The following is a 25,305-nucleotide window of genomic DNA, read 5'->3' on the forward strand; positions in this document are numbered from 1 at the left end:
GCCTGCAGAACATTTCGATTCTTTGGAACTTGTGTAGACTAAATACATGGCCTTGTAAATGACAGCAACCACAATACATACACTTTTCAATGTGTGTTTCATAAAACAGCATGAGATTATGAACTCCCACACAATCTAAAGAGAATGCAAACAATAGAGTTAAGAAAACTAGTAGGAAAGCCTATTAAGGCTTTCTGTACGAAGAATGTAACTTCCATGAAAAATAGCCCTATGTCAAATCTGAATGTTTCAGATACAGATATCGGTGGAATAATCTACATTTGTCCTCTCCATGCTGTTCGCTAAGGCCTAGATCACCATTTTCCTGGGGTGCTGCCATTACCTGCACGGCACACAATTGTGGTTGTGCACAAACATCCACTCATGTGAAGGCCTTGGGTTCCAGGAAGTCATCCCTCTCAAAAAGCTGAAGGAGGCATATGCAGCAAGCACCTGGCTCACCACCTGCACGTTGGCTGGGCTGCCAGATGACAGAAGAATTAAAGAGGCTAAGTGACAAAAGAATGAAGAAGGTTACAGGGTGGAAAAGCACAACTCAACAGCTGGGAAATTTTACCTAATTTAATGACTTAAATATGTGTACTTAGGGAGGAAAGAAAAGGCAAAGCACACATTCCACAATTTAAAACCAACAGTCCCTGAACCCCTACATTTCATCATTTGAAATGAGACTATAGCCAAGTCCAAATTACTTCGAGGGAATTCCACAAAACGTTTCAGCATAATATCACAGTGGCAGATGAAGGTTAACTGTACCACTTGCCTTTCTGGGTTTTTTTTTTTTGCTTTTTTGCCTAAGCGAGCACAGAATCAGAAAGTGGCATCTGCTTATCCATGTGTATTCCCTGAGCTTAATTACATCACAGAGAAATGAATTATGGAAAAAAAGAAAAGTCCACGTGAAATTAAATGAATCATAAACATTGATGCAGGTTGGAAAGGCCATAAATATGCAAAGGTAACTTCAAATAATATTTTTCTGCACCCACAAGACAATGGTCAATGCCCCAAATGTGTAGTTGGAAGGAAAAACAAAAACAATCCCTCTCACCCCCCAGCATGGCCGCATGAAGAAGCCATCTCTAGTTTACATCTTCCATTATAAGAGCCAGTTTGGTCTAGTGGTTAAGGCACCAGGCTAGAAACCAGGAGACTGTGAGTTCTAGTCCCACCTTAGGCATGAGAGCCGGCTGGGTGACCTTGGGCCAGTTACTGTCCCTCAGCCCAACTCACCTCACTGGGTTGTTGTGGGGAAAATAGGAGGAAGGAGTATTAGGTATGTTCCCCTCGAGTTATTTATAAAAATAATAAAGGTGGGATAAAAAAATTAAATAAATAAATAAGACTGGCTGGATCTAATGGGAACTGTAGTACAAAGAAGCTGTAGTACAAAGGACTCTGAATGCAGAATGCTGATGTAGAAGCTGCTGCCTCCTTGAGATCTATTGATTATCTTCAGTTTATGAAAATGGGACCAACTAGATATTAAAGGCATTTTGCTTACTTTTTAAAAATGCAAAATAGTAGTTCCTTGGGAAGGGGTGAAAAGAGGAGCTGATTCAGGCTGCAGGAGGCAGAAAGAGGAATCTAACTTCTTTCCTTGCTACAATACCACTCTTCCAGAGCTGCTATTTACACTGGAAGGAAAAGTCCTATTAGTGCCAGTGAAGGTCTCTCTCAAATAGAAACAAGAGCTTCAAAGAAGTGATTTGCATCAGGATCTCTACAAGAAAGAAAAGGTTACGCCCTGTTCCCTGCCTGCTAAAATACCAATAATTATCTGTTTGACTTCACAGTAGCTGTGACTTGTGGAAAGTACTGTATACAAATAGCAAATGCAAATATTGGATCTAGTTTGGTCCACAGATATAGGATTATCCCATCTGGGCAAACATCTGGACCAGTGTTTCTCAACCTTGGCAACTTTAAGATGTGTGGACTTCAACGCCCAGAATTCCCCAGCCAGCAAGTTTGAAAAAAACTATCCTAGAGTGTTGTCAATATGGCGTTGCTTTGGAGAATCTGTGCTGAGGAAGCACACCTGAAAAAGAAACTTGCCATGCATAAGTGCAGATTGGGGTTTCGTGTGGGGTTACTATGAAATTGATCTGGGACACAAACATTATCATCATCTTATTCCAAAATCATGAATTTCATAGGTGTTTTATTTTTCCTCTGTCAATATAATACCTTCTCTGAATCAGTAGCAATGTGTATCAGGAAGTCTGAGAGAGACTTTCATTCTCTCAAATGAAGTGAGGTGGTAAAGTCACTGAATAAAAGTTTTACCTCTTTTGGAACATCTCTTTGGAAACAAATGAACCCATGAGACAGAGATGGGAAACCTGTGGTCCTCCAGATGGTGTTGGATGACAGCCTCCAGCATCCCTCACCATTGGCCATGCTGGCTGGGGCTGCAAAAAGTTGTAGTTCAGCAACTTCTGGAGGGATGCAGGTTTCTCATCCCTGCCATAAGGCAAAGCAGCAGCTGCTCAGGCTAATTGTTGGCAAACTCCTAATTCAGTGCTTACAAAAAAGCATTTGTTTTGCTTGTTTCTCTAGCAGTGAATAAATTATGTTGCCATAACAATCTTTATCAAAATAAAAGTGGACAAAGTGCTATTGAAAAAAGAGCTGTAATTTTACAAGTACTAATATAATAATTCAGTGCCAAGATAAAGCCCCATCATACAAGAATAGCCCACTAGACTGACCATATTCTTCTTCTTGTACATATTGCTGAGCGTTAACCAGCACCTTGGGTTTAATTTAATAAAGTGGTAAATCTGTACCTGGCCCAAACCATTTAGACTGCAAGCATAGAGTGTGTGACTCTGTGTGTCAAGTGTTATTGATTGAAAGCTTTTCTGTGTAAAAAATGCCAGTATTTCTCTCTACCATGCTAAGTTGTCTATCTGGAAAGGATCATTTGCATGGAATGCCATTTCCTCAAATGATTTCCCATTTGGAATCTGAAACAGTATAATTAAGACACAGTTTGCCATTTGAGATCCAGGCCTTGGGAACAAAGGAAGAAATTAGTTTCCACTTCACTCTTCAAGTGGAAGAAATAAAAGCATCATCCTTGAATCAATATAGCTAAGCAACAGCAAAAAGAGGTAGTTTGGCTAATGAAGACCAACATGAAAAACTGGATGTCTTTTGTTTAAACAGGAAGGAATCTATTTTCCATAAAGCTACTTTGTATACCCTTATTTGTTCATTGAAGGATGAAAAGTGGCATTAATATTTCTGCTTCTAATAACAAATAAATGCAGAGGTGCAAAAAAAAAATTAAAGGAATCAGATCCAACTTGCAGACCAGTGTGGATGAGAATCAAGACAGATCTGTCTTGTAGAATTTAGGACTGGAAAGTAATGGTTTGTTTTACATTTCTGAGGTTGTTAGTTATAGCAACTGATCAATTGATAAAATAGTGATAGGTGAAGCTCTTATACTGTGAGCTATAAATACATCCTTAATGACACCATTAAATAATGTGAAATTACTTTACATAAAAAAATATATTTGAAATTACTTGCTACAAAACAAACAAAACAAAGACATCACCTTGGAGACAAATCTGACCCTTGTGCCAAGATAACAGATTGCCCTGAGATAAGCAGTATCTTATTTCTGAAATTTAAAAAACTTTGATGGGAAACAGAAAGCTTGTGAGATGGTCCTCAGTCAGAAGAATTGAGTGTCAAATGTCGATCTGTTGAGCTTTCCTTCCTCCTCATCAGCCCACCCTTTGCTTGCCCCATCTCTAATAGCAGCAGTGAGTGAAAGGAAGACCTTAATTTCCTTGGAACTCAGCATAACTCTCCTCACGAAGAAGCTTTGAACAACAGCAACGCCTATGAGGTTTCCACTCTAATACAGCAACTTTTTTTAAGGAATTAAAAACAAGAAATATAGCTGCTATCCTATACTGGCATAGAGACTACAGGCAAGCAATGGTCTGATCCTAGGAGAGTATTAACAAACAAACAAAGAATATGTTTGAGCTTGTTTTCCAAAGGAAGCTGTCTGCCCATTTTGATACTTATTATCACTTCTGCACCATGGAGAAACATGGATGTTATACCAGGAACAAGCTTCTGTTATTGAGGATCTTACTGATGTAAACAGTTCAAGTCAAAAATGTTCAAGTCTCAAATATATTCACACAGAAGTCTAGCATTCTGTAGCAATTCTTCTTTTTTGTATGCATCCTTACAGCAATATATATTACTGAATCAAGGTCAACCACATGGTGAATCCAACGGGATGTGTGGCCAGTCATTTGGCTCTCCTTCGGAATTGTTGTTTCAAGTTAATCTTTTTCCTATTGCATGATCCAAATCAGAAACATTTCAAGTATTGTAAAGCCAAACTCCAGGGCCTGCCTGTAGTTCAATGGAAACTGACAGGAATCCATAGCAAATGGAACATCTGTTTCCAAAGCAGGAAGGATTGTTTTTACTACCACTGGCTTCTCCCATGATTTCCATTTGGAGACAGAAAGGTTCAATACCCATCATCATCTTCCATATCACAGCCATAATCTAAAAACAAAGAAAGGAAGGAAAATTATTAGAAGCAATAACAACACTAGAGAAGTCTACCATAAACTAGACAGTTCACAAAAGGCACAGAAATAGTCCCTACCAGCATAATAAACAAATAAGCAGGGAAGGAGAAAGCCTATAAATAAATCGCACAGAAATGCAGTCAATTGAAGCACTTTAAAAGAACGAAAGCCGAAAGGTAGGTCATCAAAGTCACTAAGTGAATAAATTTCTAGAACTTGTGAAGTATCAAATATCTTAAACAAATAAAAGATTTTAACAAAAGGTTTTGTTAGAAATATTTATGCTAACTGAAATTTTAATTAATTCACAAGTATATTGGTCATTAACTTCACAGGTTTCTCTATCATACTAGGTATGTACTCTGACAAAAATTAATCCCTTCTCCCTGCCTACTTTAGAAACTCAAATCTTATGAAATCTCTTCCTCATTTTCATCCCATCTTACTGGATTTTATTTATTTATTTTTCAAATTTATCGTCACCACTCATCTTTCCCAAAAAGGGGACCCTGGGCGGTTATGGGTGGATGTCTGTCTTTTACTTTTATGTCATTCAAATCTACTTCTTCCCCATGGTTAAACTTTTCTTTTTAGTGCCTCTGTGTCAGTGTTGACTCCTGGTGACTGCCTGGACTAGTCCCTGTAGTTTTCTTGGTGAGATTTTCAGAAGTGGTTCGCCATTGCCTCCTTCCTAGGGCTGAGAGAAAGTGACTGGCCCAAGGTCACCCAGCTGGCTTCATGTCTAAGGCAGGACTAGAACTCCAGGTCTCCTCGAATCTAGCCTGGTGCCTTTAACCACTATATCAAATTGGCCCTCTATACAAAATTACTTTCCCATATTAAGTTAAGCAGAAATTTTATTTTTGTCCTATCTTAGAGCGAAGAATCACGCTGAGACGGTGGCTTGAGTTTCTAGTGTTTATTGTCCTACTCTACTAGACAGAAAATCCTGCCAAACTGAAAGGCCATGGGAAATCTTCACAGATAAACCCAAGAATCAAGGCGGGTCTGTTCTGAATTTCTTCGAAGGAAAGTTCAAGGCCTCTAAACTGCACATGCGTTTTCCCCCTGGATAGGGGTCCCCTCCTGCTTACCATCAGTACTCATGACAATTTTATTTATTTTCTATCCTGTCTATTATTTTTTATAAATAACTCAAGGTGGGGAACATACCAAATATTCCTTCCTCCTATTTTCTCCACAACAACAACAACCCTGTGAGGTGAGTTGGGCTGAGAGAGAGTGACTGGCCCAAAGTCACCCAGCCAGCTTTCATGACTAAGGCAGGATTAGAGCTCACAGACTCCTGGTTTCTAGCCCGTTGCCTTAACCGCTAGAATGGTACTCCAGATGGGTTCAGACTTGTTAGTTATCAGCAATTAGGTATTTCATATAATCCAACAAATCTGTGTGAAGTTTTTTTTTTTGCAAGATTTTATTCATTTAAAATTTCTACAAAAAAAAAATTCTACAAGACATATATACCAAAAGATTTTTCAACAAAACAAATTAACAAAAAAATCAACATATATTTCTATACATCTTGCTATAATATCTTATGATTTTAACTTTTTTTTTCCTAAGGAAAACAGGTGTGTCAACATATACAAATCATATAAGTAAGAGGTTTCCAACTAAACTAGCTAAAGATAGATATTAAAACCCCTAATGTAACTCCCGATAATTTTGAACTCTTATTTTACTATTTATTTCAAAATATTCGCTTCTTTACAATACAAAACCCAATATCATTGCTTCATTTTCATCAGTTGCATACAGGTAATCTAAAATTGGTTGCCACATTTCCTTAAATTTCAAAATATTATCATCTTTCATTAAACATGTTAATTTTGCCATTTGTGCTAATTCGATGAGTTTTATTATCCATTCTTCCATTGTTGGAATAGTTTCCCTTTTCCAATACTGTGCATATACTAATCTGGCTGCTGTGATCATGTAAAGCATTAAATTACTATATTTTTCTTGTTGATCGCCATCAAAGAGACCTAATAAAAAAATTCCGGTTTTTTCCCCATCTTTTTCTTAAAACTTTTCTGAAACATATCATGAATCTGTGCCCAAAATTTTTTTGCTTTGCTACAAGTCCACCACATATGATAGAAAGTTCCTTCCATTTGCTGACATTTCCAACATGTATTTGAAGTGTTATTATACATTCTTGCTAGTTTTTGTGGTGTCAAGTACCATATAAACATCATCTCATAAAAATTTTCTTTTAAATTATAACATAATGAAAACCTTAAATCCTTAGTCCACATTTTTTCCATTTTTCTAATGGAATGTCATAACCAATATTTCTTGCCCAATTAATCATGCACGTTTTAACTTGTTCATTTTCTTGATTTGTTTGTAACAAGATTTTATACATTTTTGTAATAATATGATCATTATTTAAATATAATTGTTTTTCAAATTGATTCTTCTTTTTTAAATTTATAGTTCTTTTTATCTAACTTGAATCATACGTTTAATTGGAAGTAAGTAAACCAATTACACGTGTCGCCTTCATTTTGTAGTTCTTCCTGAGATTTTAGAATAGGCAGACCACCTTGATCGAATTTTAATAGATCTTTATATCTTAACCATTTAGTCTGGCCCCCTAAGCTTTCTCTTCTTGACAGGGCTTCTAATGGTGATATCCAATTTGATATATTTGGCAGTAATCTTCTTTTGTATTTGTCCCAGGTCTTAAGTGACATTTTTCTAATAATGAGATTATTAAATTCTTTGTTCAATTTTACTTTTTCATACCAGATATAAGCATGCCAACCAAATTTAATTTCGTGTCCTTCTAACTGTAAAAGTTTTTGATCTTCCAATATTAACCAGTCTTTGATCCAGAGAAAACAACAAGCTTCCAGATATAACTTAAGATCAGGTAATCTCAGGCCTCCTTTCTCTTTGGCATCTTGCAATAGTTAAAATTTAATTCTTGGTTTTGAATTGTACTTATGCCCGATTCCCAAAGTTACAGCCGTTGCAGTGCCCCTGCAGTCACATGATTAAAATTTGAGCACTTGGCAGCCCGCCTGCACTTACGACCACAGGGGCACTTCAACTCCCCCCACTGGCCTATCTCCCCATCTCTGCCCTTTTGGCCTCCCTGCACGTTACCACCTCTGCTGCTCTGTGCTCCCCCAGCCCTGTCGCCCCCAGCTGACGTTCACCATCTTCTTCCTCCCGCTGCTGATGAGGCACGCCCGGCCTGGCCCTTCACAAGGCAGCTGCTGGCCGCGCAAGGCCTCCTTCCCAAGGCTGCATGTGTGGCCTTTGTGGGGCTTCGGAAGGCCTCGTGCAACTTAGAGGACATGCACAATTTGAAGAAGGCCTTGTGTGGCTAGCCACTGCCTCACATAAGGCCAGGCCATATGTGCCTTGTCAGCAGAGGAAGGAAGAAGACGGTGAAGATCAGCTGGGGGTGGCAGGACTGGCGGAGCATAGGGCAGAGCACAGGTCAGCGGGGGTGGCTGGCCGCAGTGCAGGCCTTGAAGCAGCACTCCCTGGCGGTGGTGGCGGCACCAGGGCTAAGTAGAGGCCCGGTGGTGGTGGGGAGGGTGGCAGCCAGCTGAGAGTGCTGAAGGCCCTGGGCCTCTGCTTCAGCCCCAGAGCCACAGGCACCAGCACTGCTGCCAAGGAGTGCTGCTGTGCAGAGCAGCCAAAGGGGCAGAGATCAGGAGCTGAGATAGGCGGGTGGGGGTAAGTTCAAGAGGAGAAGTCTTACCAAGGCTCGGGGCTGGGAGAGACCAAGCTAGGAATGGCTTGGATCAAGGTGGGTCCTCACCTAACAACTGGGCAGGATTCGGTTAACTACGGACTGCCGCTGTTAGGAATTGTGGTCATATGATGTCATGCTTTATGACCATATTGCTTAGCAACAGAAATTCTGGTCCCAATTACTGTTATTAACCAAGGACTACCTGTATAAGCAAATTGAACCTGATTTCTCCAAATCAACTCATCAACAATTCAAGTCAGATTGGAAGTGATCTGAATACCCCGGTAAACTAATTTTAAAGCTTTAAGAAGGCTGCATTTTTCAGTTAAATATCAAGTTGAAACAGTTAAAATTGCTGTTCTCAGCTGGCATGTGTAGTTTGTTTAAAACTTTGCTTGTTTAGATTTAAAAACGTGCTCAATTTGCAACAAATAAGAGACAAGTTTTGTGACTCAGGAAATCTGGATCTGGATCTTCCTAGTCTTAAACTCTATCCACTACTCACATATCCATGCTTCATTTGTGATCTGAAGTACAGCTGTAACAGCCTTTTTAAAAAAAATGTATTTAATTAATTGTAAAGATCACAATTTGTTTTACTGGTGAACCTTGAGTTTACAGCTGTAATGTTTATAGATTTTTGCTTAATGATTTATTTAGCAGTCAATGAAATAAACACCAGTTGCCTGGGGCAACAGTGAGAAAGATTCTTGTTCTTGTGAAATTCTCACAAGCATCTGGTTCCACTGAGTAAAAAGGAACACTGTGCTAGATAATCCTTAGGACTGATCAGCAGGACTTTTCTTATATTTGTCTGTTGAACATCTAATACAGAAATGACTCTGTTATCAGGTCATATACAGTGAGTAGGCATACAGAGTCAATTATGCCCCTGCAGAAATATGTTCGGATCATAAATATATCTGAATTGAGAGATGCACAAGATTTTGGAATGCCTTTGAAATAATTATATTAACAGAGGGAAAGGAACTCAGTGACTTTTAACAAATCTTATATGATTAGTACTGCTATTATTATAATCATTATTATTACTACTGCTGCTGCTGCTGCTACTTCTACCACCATTTTTCTTGCAGCAAAGACAGACATGCATATATAGGGTACAGTGTTTTGGTAATGCAATTATAATTGCACATGCCACAGGAAAAAGAATTCCCTACAGCTTGCGTAGTTTCTTTCCACTCAGTTCAAGCCAATCTGTTATGATTATTCCATAGGCCTTGCACAAAAGTTGAAATCAGCATCCACTGCTAAATTAAAGGTATTGAGAAACTTACACAGTAAATAATCAACACTCCACTCAGCCATCTCCCCATGACACTGTCAGACCTCACAATTAGTATATTCCACACTAAGTCATTGGTTATATGTACATATTAATGTTGTAATGAGAAGTTTTGATACACAATCATACTGTAATTCAAACAGAGGTATATCCTTAGTTCTCCCTGCAGTTACTGAATACTATTTACTGACTTTGGGGAGAAATTTTATGACTGTTATTTATGCTTGGAAAATCAAAGGCTATTTATTAAAAAGCATTAAATGTTAGTTGATAGTCTATACCCTTGTTCATTTAATTAATTTTTTAAAGTAATTTGGAGAACAGAGTTAAGAACGGAAACCAAAGTTTTATATTCCACACCCCAATACATCTGTCAGGCAAGTTCTATAGCAACAGATGGGCCCCTCCCTTCTGTTACCCTTCCTTCCTTCCTTCCTTCCTCCCTCCCTCCTCTTGGAGGGGGGCATTATCTTGGGCCTCCAGCTGCAGATTCTTAGCTTAAATGGATAATTGTTCATATGAATGCTGGATTTCTCCAGACTGCACATATCTATTTCCCCAATGCTTTCTGTTATCTGTTTTTACAGCTTCCTAAATTCTATCCTGCTAGGTGGTAGACTGCTACAATAAAGGAGTAATCTCTAGATGTCTACCATCTTAAAAATACTACTTGACAAGTTTATACACCAGGGATAGGGCACTGAATCTGCCCAGTAGCCCTTTCTTTCTCTACCACCTTCTGCTCAGATGGAAGGTGCAAGTACTCCAGTCTACAACTGAATGATAAGTGGCAATCATTTTGTACAGGGTATGTGTAGAAAGTGGGTGACAGCTCCTTGTTTCTTTCCTGCAAATGGAGGAAGTAACTATTTTTCTCCTGCACAGGAAAAGATGCAGAACAACTGCGGCCACCTCTGCACACAAAGAAAGATGAGGAGTGGAGTTTGGGGAAAGGCTCTATAGGCTGGGTTGGGGGGGTGGGGGGCAGGGCTACAGAGCCTGTGTGGAACTCTGAGTCCTAAGAGGTTTCAGGGATCACAGCTCTTATCCTGGTACAATTATCTTTGGAAGGAGGTCACAGGTGGCTTATGGTGTTTTCTAATAGTTGTGCTTTATTTACAGATACAATAATGTTGCACAGTAGAACACTTCGAAGTTCACTGCTCCCCAAACAACCTTTAGGGGAAACCCCCAGCATTCCCTAACTTATTTCTCTTTTGGAACCCCAGCTGGCTCTTGCACTCTAGGCACAGGTTCCCCTACAGATTACTTACATATTCTTCACCAAGGCCAAACAAGGCCAACATCATGATTTTGCATTATGTGAATCAGGAGTTAGGAACACTCACATGCCCTCCCCTGTGTTCACTTTCAATTATTGTTTTATATCTTCATTTGACAATGTCCCCAAGCCAGCAAACAATGGTTTGTATTTGCCATGTAAATAAGAACAAGAAGTCAGAGGAAGCATAGCAGCTTGAAATTCTCCTCCCCTCCCCATTTTCCATGATTAGACCTGAACAGTCCCATGGGATCTTTCTACTACATGTGCAAGTGAAAGGTGGAGAAGAAGCAGCCACACGGATATTCTCACAAGCATGTGGGACACTATTATAGATTCCTTGGAGAGTGGGGATGCTCCTTGATAGGGGGGCGGTCTTAAAATGCATAAAACAACCTACCATTTCCTCCCATTAGTTTAAGGGCGCTCACACAGTGATCCTCCTCCTCTTCAATTTCTTCTTCTTCCACATCCTCCTCATGATTATAAGATACTGGCCCAGTTTCCACCAGCACAGTTCCTGATTTTTCAACCTTTTCAGTTTCTGTCTGAGTACTTGGAAAGGCAACCTGCAAAGGAAGAAAAGTTATTTTTAAAAATCCTCATCTCTCATCTTTTCTCTTAAAAACCAACTAAGAAAGAAAAATTGACTTGTTTTGCTCACTTTAAATTGTCATTCTACCAAAGCTTCAAGCTAAGAAGGTGATATCTCAGTTTCCCCCAATCTTGTGCCTACTAAATGTAGCAGATAATAAATTCCATTCTACTCAGTCAGAATAGCTACAACCATGATGGCTGGAAGTTGATGGAGGTTGTAATTCAACACATCTGGAGAGACATCAGATGCAAGAAGACTATTATAGGTTTCCTGAGGAATATTACTGCTCTTTGGTAATTCTGGTATTTCAAAGCATGGCTGAAATGGTATGGAGATGACTAAACATGCAAGAAAGGGAGTTCCTTTTATTATTCTCTGTAAAATTTAGCTTTAGCCAAAGCAATCAGATGCAAGAAATCTCCTTTATATAAGCAGAACATTAAAAATGATATGCATAACTTCTAATGAATTAGATAGTATTCAGCTGTAATTAGAAAGAGAATCAATAACTCATTATGCAATTTTGCATCAAACTGTTTAATTAGAAGGGCCTCTTTTCAATGGAATAGTACATGCTTTGAATGCAAAAAGTTGTAAGTGCAATCCCTGGTATCAAAAGATCTTAGAAAATAGGACTAAGAAAGAACTCTGCCTGAGATTTTAGAAAGCCATGCTTCAGTTGGAATGGCAATTGAAACCACTTCAACTTGCAAACCACTTTCTGAAACAGAGCATCAACTAATGTAAATGAAAATGTAGAATGTGTTAGTCTTCAACTCCAGCCAACAAACATGTATGATGAGTACTGTAGTTCAACATCTGGCTTGATATTTCTATAGTAAACCATACTATATAAATAATCTTATTATGTACAATCAACTCAGTCTACATTAAATTGTTATGCAATGCCAGCAATTTGGAAATCAACAGAACATTGCTGAGGTGCCTCACATTGTTCAAAAGAATCTGTACCAGCAGGGAAGCTGATCACTCTGTATATTGGCTAATGAGCAAAAATTAAAGCCTTCCTAAGGAAAAACTGTTAGATGCAGAATTGAAAGAAAAATTTGCAAGCAGATTCCAACATCAACTGTGGAATTCCTCCACAAGAATCAAGACCATTTATGGTGTCTGGAGCTCCAGAGACTGCAGCACCCTATGGCTAGCCAAAAAAAAAAGATATATTCAACAACCAACAGGTTCTAATGAAGAGATAGATATTATTTGTGGTTTGAAATAAATAGCTAATAATATTTATTGTTCTGTTTAACAGTAGTACTTAAAAGTAGTCTATAATTTTAACAAAAGGTTACATACATAGAATAAGGTTATTGCTGTTTCCCAATCATCACATTGAGAGAATAAGCCATTCAGGGGAAGGGAAGAGATACCAGCTCAAAATAATGACATGCAATCACTATTAGATTGCTAGTAGTTCCATGTTCCAATCACAGAGTTTAAATCAAAATGTGACAATAGCTAGCAATAGTATTAAAAGGGAGGAGGAACATTACTGAAAAAATAATAGCATCTAGAACATTAAGGCTGATTAACTAATGGGTAATTTTTACAATGCTTTAAATCCCCATTCCATGATTTATACATGACAAAGACAATTTGCATCACATATAGCACAGGAATTACTGAAAGAGATTACCTCCCATTCAAAACACACAGTGAGCATCACAAAGAAAAAACTAAGTCTCCAGTTTGTGGGCATCTTAACAGGATAAAGAGCAATTTATGTATGCGTACAAATCTGTAACTTTTGTGTACATTTGGTACTAAGATATCGTAAGAAAGTACCTTAAAATGATCATGAAGTTCATCACTTAGCCTAGAGACTGTTACGGACTTTATTTACAGTAAGGATAATATCACGAGAATGAATCTCAGACTGCTGTTGCTGATTGGGATTTACCAAGACAGGACCTTCTCCAAATAGTATCCACACTGTGGGACTCCTTCTTGGACCATTTGCTCTGCTCTCATCCCCATTACACTTTCAATGCCAGGCAAAAATTGTATAATTCCAGAGATTATTTGGGGGCAATTGCATGGGTGCTTTGTTGGTTTGTCTGTCTGTGTAATGCTGCTTAGTTAGGTTTAATTAATTTGGATTTTACTCTATTATGGTATGTTACATCATGCTATACTTTTGGTTTAATGTCATTAGCCCCAAAACTACATTCTATAAATAGATATTTAAAGAAAAAAGAATAATCATGTCCCTAGCCATTTAAAACTGAAACCTGATTTGATTGGCCATCAAAAAGCTAATATAGGAACTAGAATAGCCTTCCCCAAGCTGGTGCCACATTGCCTATCAGTAATGGCCAGAAAAATGACACAACTCAAGAATTCCAGTACAGCACTATAGGGAATCCAGGTATCAGGAGAAACAGATGCAAGAGTAGCAGTATCCCAATTTATATTAATTGTTATTCAAGAATTTCATTCCTCTTGTATGTTTTCACAGAAGAATGGCTGAATTTAAAGACTCTACAACTGAATTATTATTTTAAAAACTGCACAGCCTTAATTAAAGCATGACCTTCTGTTAATTATCATGTCCATTTCCCAAATGTCTACATACTACAAATGTGCAGGTTTTTCTAATGAGAATAGCATAAAAATTGGGCTAGGGGTGGAAGGGACTTTCTAACCAGTAAAAGCACAAACTATTTTGCAGGGGTTGGTTGTAGCAGAAATAAGCACCTTTCATTATTTTACAGACAAAGACATGTTTCAACAGAACTTCCTGAATCAACTTCCAAAGATGACCCAAACAATAACTAACTTTTAAACATGTGAGAAGGACATGTATACTCTGCACCACCTGATAGGCTCTGTGGTATACATTTATTAATTAAGCAAATTAATTAGCAGGTGTTCAAAACAGTGCAGGAGTTCACAGATGAATACGGGGAAGGGATAATTGATATACCAACACACACCATGTACTTTCAACGTATACAGCAGTTATAATTTGTGACATAGTGGGGAAAAAAGAAAAAAGCTTCCCTGTTTTACTCAGAGGTGTTCTGGGGTTAGTGTTAAGAGTTAGAAGGCCCTACAGTTGGCTCTCAGTTTTGTACCAAAAGCCACAGTCCAAAGGTTGAATGGAACCAAGTCTAAAAACTTGTTATGGCCAGGACAAAAATTAAGTTTAAGCTTAATGAATTACATTAATTGAAACCGTTAATATGAATACACTGTGCATTTTATTATGTGCTCCGTCTGTTATAGTAAAAAAAACATGCTTCAGCAGCAAACTTCTGGATTTACTCTAGAGGCTAAACCTGAGGCTGTATGGGAATTCTGCAATTCTGCTCTATAATATACTTAGCATAAGGGTGAAGCTGATTCTGAAAGGAGAAGAGTGATGATAAATTGCACAGGACTCTCCAGTTTCTGAGAATGAAATCATGTACAAATCAATACTATACCTCTTCTGTGGCCGGCTTTTTGGCTGGCTGTGTCGAAATCAAGGGTCTTAGCCTACACACAAAAAAAGAGTTAAAAGATGTTAGGCTCTTGCTACAGAACAGAAAGAAACTTGATTCATTTATTCTACAGATGTATATACAAAATATACTCTTTTGGTGTAAGCAATTTTATGCAGAGCACAGAAAAAGGAGTAAGAAACAGTAATCCACAGAAACTGAAGACAAAATATAAGAAAAAGGAAGGAAACAGTTATAACAGTTATTTTGCACCAATACCACCCACTGTAGCTCTCCATACCTTTCTATCATTGCTCTCACTGAATCCATACATTGCCTTTTGTTCTTTAAACTTCTCACCTCTTTTTTTTCTAACAATCTCATCAATTCTACCTAATGCCTGCTTTCTCAATTTTACCCTACTTTTGACCCATTCACTCTTCATTAATTTATCTGTGTTGGAATTCACTCCCCATTCATTTTTCTTGTAAGGCCAAACCACCTCAACCTACTTTATCTTCACTAACCAATAACTTCTGCATCCAAACCATATTTTTCCAGCATCCATTCATTCTTGAATCTCTCTCTTCTTGTTTTACCACATGCACTTTTAAAGTACCCCATTCCCACTGCATTCAACTTTTATTTTCTCTTGACATACCCAACTTCCACTACTACATAACAAAGTAGGCAGAAGCACACTCTTTTACACAGCCATTTTTGCTTCTTTTGATGAACATTCATTCCTTGCTACACACTCCATACTATCCACTACTCTTCTACCAGCAATTATATGTTTCAAAACAAGTAACAAGTATTAGCTTTTCATTATATGCAATTATTCCCTCCAGTTCAGCTATCAAACACAATCAGCCTGGTGTTTGATACATCATTTTCAGATCCATACTCCTCATCATATAATCTAACAATAACTGCAAGTCATTCAGATTCTCAACCAACCCACCATGCATTTTTATGTGTGAATCTACTGGTACATTAACATCCAAGGCCAATCTATGCCTAATTTTACCACAACATTTCTTTTTTATTTATTCACAAATGTGCTGAACAACCAAGGGGACATCACATATTCTTGTCTAATTCCCAATTCAATGTTAAATCACTCAATTAACGTTCCACTTATTTTCAGGAATGCTTTACTTTTATCATATACCATTTACAGCATTCAGCAACCAGCCTTCAACTCCATATTCATGCAAAACATTCTATAATTTAAGCCTATTACATTATCATACACTTGGTCTAAGTCAAGAAATGTGTAATAAACATTCTCATCCTTCCAATGACCTGCTGTAAATCCCCTGCTTGGTACAAATTTTATTTGTTTTCTTCTTTGCATACCAGCATACTCTGAAATGACTCCTGGTAGCTGACATCTTTAAAATCAAAATATTCGTAAGACGAATACATAAAATTAATACTAATTAAACCAACTCCAGCATCCATAGTCCACATGGCAGATAAAAAAATCTACTGTGTTAATTGCATTCCTGTACACCAGCAGAAAAGGGATCATGCAAATCTCCAGGGGCAGGCTGTTTCAGGCAAATAAAGCAAAGACAGTCCTCATACAGTATGTATGTGTGTGTTCATGGGCATGTCTGAGCAGGCTGGAAAGGTCAGCCCTTCTTGATGGAAACAATTGAGGCAGACTGAGGAGAGTATATGAAGGGTTGTCATGCAGAAGAGGGAGTGGACTTTACTGCCCCAGAGAGCAAGACCAGAAACCAGTGAGTTAAAACTATAAAGTTCAGGTTGAGCTCATTTTTAAGTATACAAGCTGTCAGCCAGTGGAATAGGCTACCAAATGAAAATAGAGGTTGGATGGCCTTCTGCCATAGATGCTGTGATGAACCCTACACTGAACAGTGGGATGGACTAAATGATTTCTAAGGTCCTTTCAAACTTCATGATTTTCTGATTTTATGAGGGAGTCTCTGGCTTCTATAAGGAAGCCAAGCCATAAGGAGTGTAACAGTTTGAAACTAGCACTTTGGATTGCATTTATTCAGAAACCTTCATATTTTTCTTCAAATTCAACTCTGCTTCTTCCATTACCTCCACCCACTGCAGCTTAAGATGCAAGTATTAACTACCTATTAATTCCTGCTTTCATATGCACTCACAGCAATCTAGATGGCCCCAATCCATATTTTCCAAAATATCTTTCAGTTATTTATCATTAAATTTCTTTCATTTCCCTGCATGTATTCATCAATCTCACTTACAAGATCAGACCTATTCAGATCTATCACATTCTTCCCATTTCATAGTTTCACATAATTCTTTCTTTTTCCTTCTTAATTCATGCTCTTTTTACTCTTTTTACATTTCAAGTTGCTATCTTCCATATGCCATACCTGGCAGCAGATGGATCTACAGATATTGACCTCCACCACCCACCATGGATTTGATTTAATCAAGCCTTTCACAGAGTCACTTAGGGGAGATGGGTGGCCATACAAATCAAATCAAATCAAATCAAATCAAAACTACCATACTGTTGCCGGCATCCCACCAAATAGGATATGTAGCACTATACTGAAATACCCCCAGGATTTATTTATTTGCTTACTTTATTAAGTTGCTTACTTTAGTTATATGCCACCCATTCCCGAAGGCTCTGGGCAGCTAAGAATCAAAATCATCATCAGAATAAAATGATTTCCTGGACAAGGAGGTTCTGCTCATGGTCATTCATGCTTTGATCACCTCCTGAATGGATTAGTGCAATGCACTCTATATGAAGCTGTCCTTGAAGAACAGCCGGAAGCTTTAGCTGGTTGAAAATGTGGCAGTGTGGCCAGTTATGGCTGTACCTCGGCATTCCCATGTTATACCTCTGCTCCATGAGCTGTACCAACCCCCAGTATGCTTCCAGGTGCAATTCTTGGTGCTGGTTGTCACTTATGAAATGCTTCATGACATGGGACTAGGTTATCTGCAGGACCACCTCTCCCCAATTGTTTCTATCTGTCCCATCAGATCCAGCAGGAGAGGCATGCTGCGGGTCTGTCAATTAAAGAATGTCATCTTGCAGGACCCAAAAAGCAGGCTTGCCCTTTGGAACACTATATCGCCCAAGATTATATTAGCCCCAACCCTTCTGGCCTTTCAAAAAGCACTGAAGACCCAGATGTGCTCCCAGGAACAGAGGTCAGGGGTTAGTTGGAGCCCATGGGGCATTTTTGGTTCATTAGATCTGTTTTTACCTTGGCAGTCATGATTTTTTTTTTTTATGTTGATTATTTTCTGACTTTTTGTTTGTGTGTTTGTTTATCTGTTGTTAGCTGCCCAGAGTCGTTATAGTGAGATGGGCAGCCACATAAATCTAGATCTAGATCAATATTGCACTGTCTGTTTGGCCCAGGGACAAGATGTAAAACTGAGTATCATCAGCATATTGACGAAACCAGACCTCCTGCAGACAGATCACTTCCCCAGTGGTTTCATGTAGATGTTACAAAGAACTGGACAGGCATTCCACAAAGTAGAAGTCTCTGGGCAGATCTATCATCTCTTTACTACCACCAACTAGAACTGCCCCCTCACAGAGGAGGAGAACCTCTGTGAAACCATGCCCTCCCCCTTCAATCCCTCAGAGGCGGTCCAGAAGGATACCATGGTCAGTAGTCCTGAAAGCCACTGAGCATTCAAAGTGGACCAGGAGGATTGTAATCCCTGATCCCAGTCTCTCCATGGGCCATCCACAAGCACAACCAATGCAGCTTTTCTATTGTACCTTGGCTTGAAGCCCAATTGCTAAGGATGTAAAACTAAAAAATAAAGCAATTTATTGAACTACTAGCCTTACATGCAGAACCTGTACAAAATGAAAACCAAAGAACACAAAACAAAAGGATACTCTGACAAGAATTATTTGTGAACAAAGATCACGTGACTACATCTCAGTAACAAACAACAACCTCATAGGGAAATGATGGCAAGTCACCCAGCAAAATTCTAATTTTAATGACAAAAGGTCTACATTAGGCATTTGTAACATGAATAACGACTGTTCTTCAATAAAAATAGTCTCAGAATAGCATTACAATAAATAAAAACAAGAAAACTCCAGCAAATAGAAATATAAACCAGAGCAGAAAAAGACAAACATATAAACTCCCATTCAAATACAGAGTATGACTTTTTTTATATAAGAATTTTATTATATTATATTTCAAAGTATAGTTAAAATACAAAAATAGAGAGTACAGTAAAGACAGAAGATAGAACTAAAAGAAAAAAGACAAAAACTATAAAAGTGAAAATAGATAGAAAATAGAAACAGAAGGCGGCTTCTGACTACTTCCAATACAGATATAAGTACAATTAAAAAGAATAATCTCTTACCATTAATTAATTCATAATAACATTATTTCTATCAAAACAAACCATCTAATCATCAAAACCCACAATCAAAACTTCATTTTTTTCCAACACAAGCAAGTAATCTAAAAGAGGTTGCCATAAAATCTAGAAAGAGTATCATCTCTTATTAAAGCTGTTAACTTCGTCAGTTGAGCCAAATCCATTAATTTAATAATCCATTCTTCCACTGTAGGTGTTTGTGGATCTTTCCATCGTTGTGCATATAATAACAAATACAGAGTATGACTAACAAATAAATTCTTCTCCCTTTTTATATAATGCCATGCTTCTGAGAATTAATACTTTCTGCACTTGATTAAGTGAAACTGGCTCACAAAATTTAGATGGCACAAAAAACGTATTGGTCTTCGAGATGCAACAAGACACAGGTATTGCTACATTCTGGAGAGAGTAGAGGAAAGGTCTGATACCAAAAAGGTATTAGAATTATTTGTTTCTATTATACTGAGGTGTTTTACATTATGTTTTTAAGAGTTTGATGTTTTCATTATAGCTCTTTTTTATCTGCATAGTTACTTTTATTATTAGCCATTCTGAGTGCTATATTTGGTGAATGAGGAAGGATAGAAATAAAACAAAACAAAAGCAAGTCTTCCCAGAGAGAGCATTCCCTGTATAAGATGCCAAGACTTGCTAACCCATCTAACGTTAGAAAATAGGGAGAAGGAGCTGCAAGAAACACTTCTGATAGAGAAGCTAATGTGAACATACGTAACAACTTAGAAGTATTTAAAGTGTACACTGAAACATCTACAGCATGAATATGATAAATATGTGTATCACATAGATACACTTGGGCTTGGCCCAAACCGGGACTGATGGTTTATATGCTTGGTTTATCCTCACCCTGTTTTATATGTGAACAGCACAAATAAATTTGTCAGGTTAAGTTTGGTCCTCTAGGCATCCAGATGGGTTGCTGCTGACAGCCAAGCATTTCCACAGGGCTAAACCTTGGCTAACTGCAACCTGAGTGTGCCAAGTGGTCTTTGTTATGCAGTTATACCTGCCTTCATCTTTCAAACCCATGTTCCATGTAAAATATTCAAAATCTGAAAAAGAAATTGCATTTGTATTTTGAAAGGAGAAAAGAAGGGGTAAAATGGTTAGAGAAGGAAGTCCTCAACAGCCTGGCCACATGCTGCTTCCTTAAGGATTGCAAATTTCTTCCCTTCCCTATTCAAGAACAGAGAAGGGGAAATTAGGTGAGCCACTGAACCGGCTGCTCTGTTATCTTTCCTTAAAAAACCCAACCCAATTCTTATGGAAAGCCTGGATTTCTTCCCCCTCTTTTTTCAAACAGAAAAGACTGCCTTGTTTCTGTTAAAAACCCAAGGCATATTTAGGTAACCTTTAAAAGTAACATTGGTCATTTTCCATCCCAATTCTTCCTCAAACTTGGGTTTCCTTCTAAGTCATTCTTCAGTATTTTAATGGGGGATGGGGGGAAGAAGTCACTACATAGTACGGAATCAGATCAAAGCACATATATGAAGACCTTAAGTTTTCCATTGTATCAGAATATTAAACTTGAAAACTTTGGTAGGCTTGTGTCAGAGGTTTGTCCCAGAAGCCATAAATGTTTCTGGCACAGCTGCTTCCCTCATGGAGACCAGGTTCGAGAACCTGTTCACTGACTCCGAAAACTCTGGCGAAGAGAGCCAAAAGCTGGTGGGAAACAGAGGGAACCTGTCCTAAGTTGCGCCAAAGGCCAGGCTTTGAGTAACAGGCACGAAGATCCGCTGGTAAGTGGAATTTGTCCTCCTGTGTTAGTGGGACTGCGAATTCAAACTTTAAGGGGCTTTACTTGGGGCTAAAGCTGAGTGATCCACCTGACGAAGGCAAGCTAACGGGACCATTAATGGAGGACTGGGGCAGAGCGGCAACCGAAGGGGGAGTCAGTATTCCTCTGCAGTACAGAGACCTGAAAGCAGTGTTTGGTGAGGTGGAATGCAATCAGCTCCCTCCCCATAGAAGTTCCGACTGTGCCACAGAGCTGGTCCCAGGGGCCAAACTACCAAAGACCAGGCTGTACCCGATGACCCACAAACCAAAACAGAGGTGTTACATGAATTTATAGACAAGAACCTAGCACGAGGTTTCATCCACCCTGTGTCATCAATGGCGGCCTTGGTACCCTTCCGAAAGAAAAAGGATGGGTCGTTGAGACTATCCACAGACTATCAGGGACTGAATGCAGTATGCCCCTTCAACAAATACCCCATGCCCCTAATGAAGGACTTGCTAGCCCACCTCTCAAAGGGGAAAATATTCACAAAACTTGACTTGAGAGAGGCATATTTCAGAGTGTGAATATGAGAGGGGGATGAATGGAAAATCACTTTTAATTGTCAATTAGGGTCCTGTGAATACCTCGTGATGCCGTTCGGCCTGCAGGGGGCACCAGGAGTGTTTATGCAATTGATAAATGAGGTGCTTCATGAGGTCCTATGTTGAGGAGTGTTAGTGTATCTAGGTGACATTTTAATCTATACCAACATGATGGCAGAGCATGTTACGCTGGTCAGAGAGGTCCTAAAGAGACTGTTGAAAAATCAACTATATGTCAAGCTGTCCAAATGTGAATTCCACAAAGAGAAATTAGACTATTTGGGGTACATAGTGTCAAGCAAGGGGACTGAAATGGATCCCACAAAAATCAAAGACGTAGTGGGATGGGAAGCCCCCAAAACAAGGCAACAGCTACAAAGCTTCCTGGGGTTTGCCAATTTCTACTGCCAGTTCATTCCTAATTTTGCCCAAGTAGGTTTGCTGATCGCAGACCTTAAAACCAAGGGCAAGGACAATCCTAAAGTGGCACAGAGGCTGGGGGCGGGGTTAAGATGGACTGTTGAATGCCAAGAAGAGTTCAAGTGCCTAAAAGAACTTTTAACCTCAGAGCCAGAGCTAAAGCACCCCAATCCCCAAAAGCCCTTCGTAGTCCAAGCATCTGATGTGGCAATCGGCACCATTTTGCTGCAGAAAGATGACAAAGGCATGCTGAAGCCATGCACATACTTATCACAAAAGTTCTCAGAAACCAAGAGGTGGTGAAATGTATGGGAGGAGGCGGCGTTCGCAGTAAAATGGGCGCTAGCTACATGGCATCACTTGTTAGCGGAAGCACTTCATCTGTTTGAAGTCTGGATTGATCACAAAATTTGGTAGCACCAAACTCCCTCAAGTTGAACCCAGAACAAATCAGATGGGCCCATTTCTTCAGAAGGTTTAACTTCACTCTAAAGTATTTGCCAGGGGAAAAGAATTTCCTTGCAGATGCATTGTCCTGCCTACCACAGCACAACAGCCAACGAGAGGAGGTCATCGACTCAGTCATCCCCTCCTCACAGATTAGCATGGTGGTGATGACACGCAGTCAGAAAGCCCGCTTTAGCAATCCACTAGAGACCAAAGGGGGACTACTAAAACAGCTGCACAAAGCCCTACAGGCAGACGCTTGGCTAGCGGAGAATAAAAACTCCCTAAAGGAGCAACAAGGACTGTGGCAGAAGGGAGATAGACTTTATGTGCCTGAAATATTTAAAAAGAAAATATTAGAATGATGTCATGATGCAAATGTTGCTGGTCATTTTGGATTCGTAAAAACCTTGCATTTAGTACACAGACAGTTCTGGTGGCCCACACTATGCAAAGACGTGGAACGTTACGTAACCAGTTGCCCCACCTGCACTGCAGCAAAACACATGGGGGGAAAGCCGAAAGGGTTACTTCAGCAAGTAGCCACCCCCAATCATCCATGGAAACAAATAGCAATGGACTTTATAGTAGAACTCCCTGAAAGCAAGAAAAAGACTGTCATTTGGGTGGTCACCGATCTGTTTTCAAAACAGACACATTTCATCACTTGCAGTACGCTGCCCTCAGCTACCCAACTCACTAAGCTCTTCATTCAACACATGTATCATTTATACGGATATCCTGAGAGAGTAATTTCAGACCACAGCACCCAATTCACTTCCAAATTTTGGCACGCTTTTTAAAAACTTACTGGGGCTGAACAAGTGCTAAGCTCTGCCCGCCAGCCCCAAACGATGAGGCAACTGAACAATGGAACCAAATACTGGAGCAGTACCTGAGATGTTATGTAAATTACCAACAAGATGATTGGGTCAACCTACTGCCTTTCACAGAAGTAGCTTATAACAATGCAGTAAGCCAAAGCACAGGCTCCACTCCTTTCCGAGCTGCAACAGGCCAAGACTTCATGGCCATTCCAGAACTTCCAACAGAACCACCTGCAGAACTCTCCCTGGAAGGCTGGATTAGACAACTGTCCGACAGCTGGAGCACCATTCAAAAAGCCTTGCAGGAAGCCAGAGAAGACTACAAAAAATACGCTGATTGCAAATGGGACCTGGGGAGGAAGATGAATGTTGGAGATAAAGTGTACTTGTCTACAAAGTATTTGAAATCAACCCAACCCTCTAAAAAACTAGGACCTAAATATATAGGTCCATTTCCAATTATTCAGGTGATAAATCCTGTGACAGTGCAGTTGACCTTGCCAAAGAACTTAAAACAAATTCATCCTGTATTTCATTGCAGTCATCTAAAACCTTTTTGAGGGTCAGAGCAGTGGCACCCCAAGCTTACACCGCCACCTCCTATAATGATCAGGGAAGAACAACATTTCAAAGTACATTCCATCTTAGACTCCAGAATCCAAAAGACAACAATACTTAGTTAGATGGAAGCATTTCCCCCCTGCTCAATCAGAGTGAGTGAACAGTAAAGATGTGAGAGCAAAGTGACTTACAAGAGAATTCCACAATACTTATCCTGATAAACCTGAGTAGAATGGTGAATTGAATGTAATCATGTTGTTCAATATATAACCTATCTCTGTCTTTTTCATAGAAATTTCCTTTTCTTAAAGGGAAGGCATCTTTCAAGTGGACAGTATGTCAGAGGCTTGTCCCAGAAGCCATAAATGTCTCTGGTTCTTCTCCTCTGTCATGAAATGTACAGGAGGGAGGGGGGAAGATGGATTGCTGCTTGGGAACAGAGACATCGCTAGCAGACACAGCAGAGATGGGACTGAAATGCTTTGGTGATCTCCTTATCTACAATCAACACCAACCCGAGGAATGCACCAACCCTGGGAATGAGTTGTAAAACCGAAAGCAGTTGTAAAGATTCAATTTCAAAAAAAAGATGGGAAAACATGATGAGTTTAAGGGAGGGATCCAGGGAATCTGATTCACTTGTGTCTTTGAATGGAAAGGGACTGTATCTTAATAAAATTTCCTTCCTAAAACCTAAATGACTTACAGCAAGGATTATTGCTATTGAGATATCTGGCCCCACGATCCTCACAGCCTGCAGGGAAGTTTGTCTGAAATCTGCATTAAAACTTGTAAGCAGTTGACAGCCTAAGGGAATCAAACAAGGCTATGCTTTTGTGTTTGCTATAAATATAAGGAATGACTTTTCCCACAAATACTTGCTTCCCATCTTATAGGAACCATTCATTTCTGGAATAATATAGATTACCCAATAAAGGTGAGATTTAGGACCTACATTCTAGAGTGACCAAAAAAGTTTTGTTTATTCTTTCCCTGTCTTAAATACATTAGAAAACTCTCCAGGATTCTTCAGAGGCTTATTTAGAGGGGTGTGCGTGTGTTTGAGATACACATACATCTTGGGACCGTGAATATGCAATGGAATGATTTTGTAGGTGGTGATTACAGTTGAATTTTCTCTGCATTGTAATTACAGTAAGCCACCCTTAACATACAAGGTAGGGGATTCAATAGTAATTTTTAAAAAGTTGGAGCAGCCTACTTTATCCAATTCTCCCTCTTCAGATTAACTGCCATTTTGTGATAAATGTACACCTACCAATAATTACTTATACATCTATAATACAGATTATTTCCCCCATTAGATATTGGTGTTTTGT

General features: G+C 39.1%; 1 protein-coding gene across 2 annotated transcripts in view; it reads right to left on the reverse strand.

Moving 5' to 3' along the window:
• Positions 1-926: 926 nt before the first annotated feature.
• Positions 927-25,305, reverse strand: part of BRF1 (BRF1 RNA polymerase III transcription initiation factor subunit) — a 261,227-nt gene continuing 236,848 nt past the window's right edge. For both annotated transcript variants that reach the window (XM_063290422.1, XM_063290421.1), the window contains exons 16-18: positions 14,970-15,021; positions 11,323-11,491; positions 927-4,572 (exon numbers count right to left, since the gene is read on the reverse strand). In XM_063290422.1, coding sequence (XP_063146492.1) covers positions 4,535-4,572; positions 11,323-11,491; positions 14,970-15,021 — 259 coding nt within the window. In that variant the 3' untranslated portion in view covers positions 927-4,534. The remainder of the gene's footprint in view (positions 4,573-11,322; positions 11,492-14,969; positions 15,022-25,305) is intronic.

The sequence above is a fragment of the Candoia aspera genome, chromosome 1, assembly GCF_035149785.1.
Source record: "Candoia aspera isolate rCanAsp1 chromosome 1, rCanAsp1.hap2, whole genome shotgun sequence".
NCBI classification, from domain to species: domain Eukaryota; kingdom Metazoa; phylum Chordata; class Lepidosauria; order Squamata; family Boidae; genus Candoia; species Candoia aspera.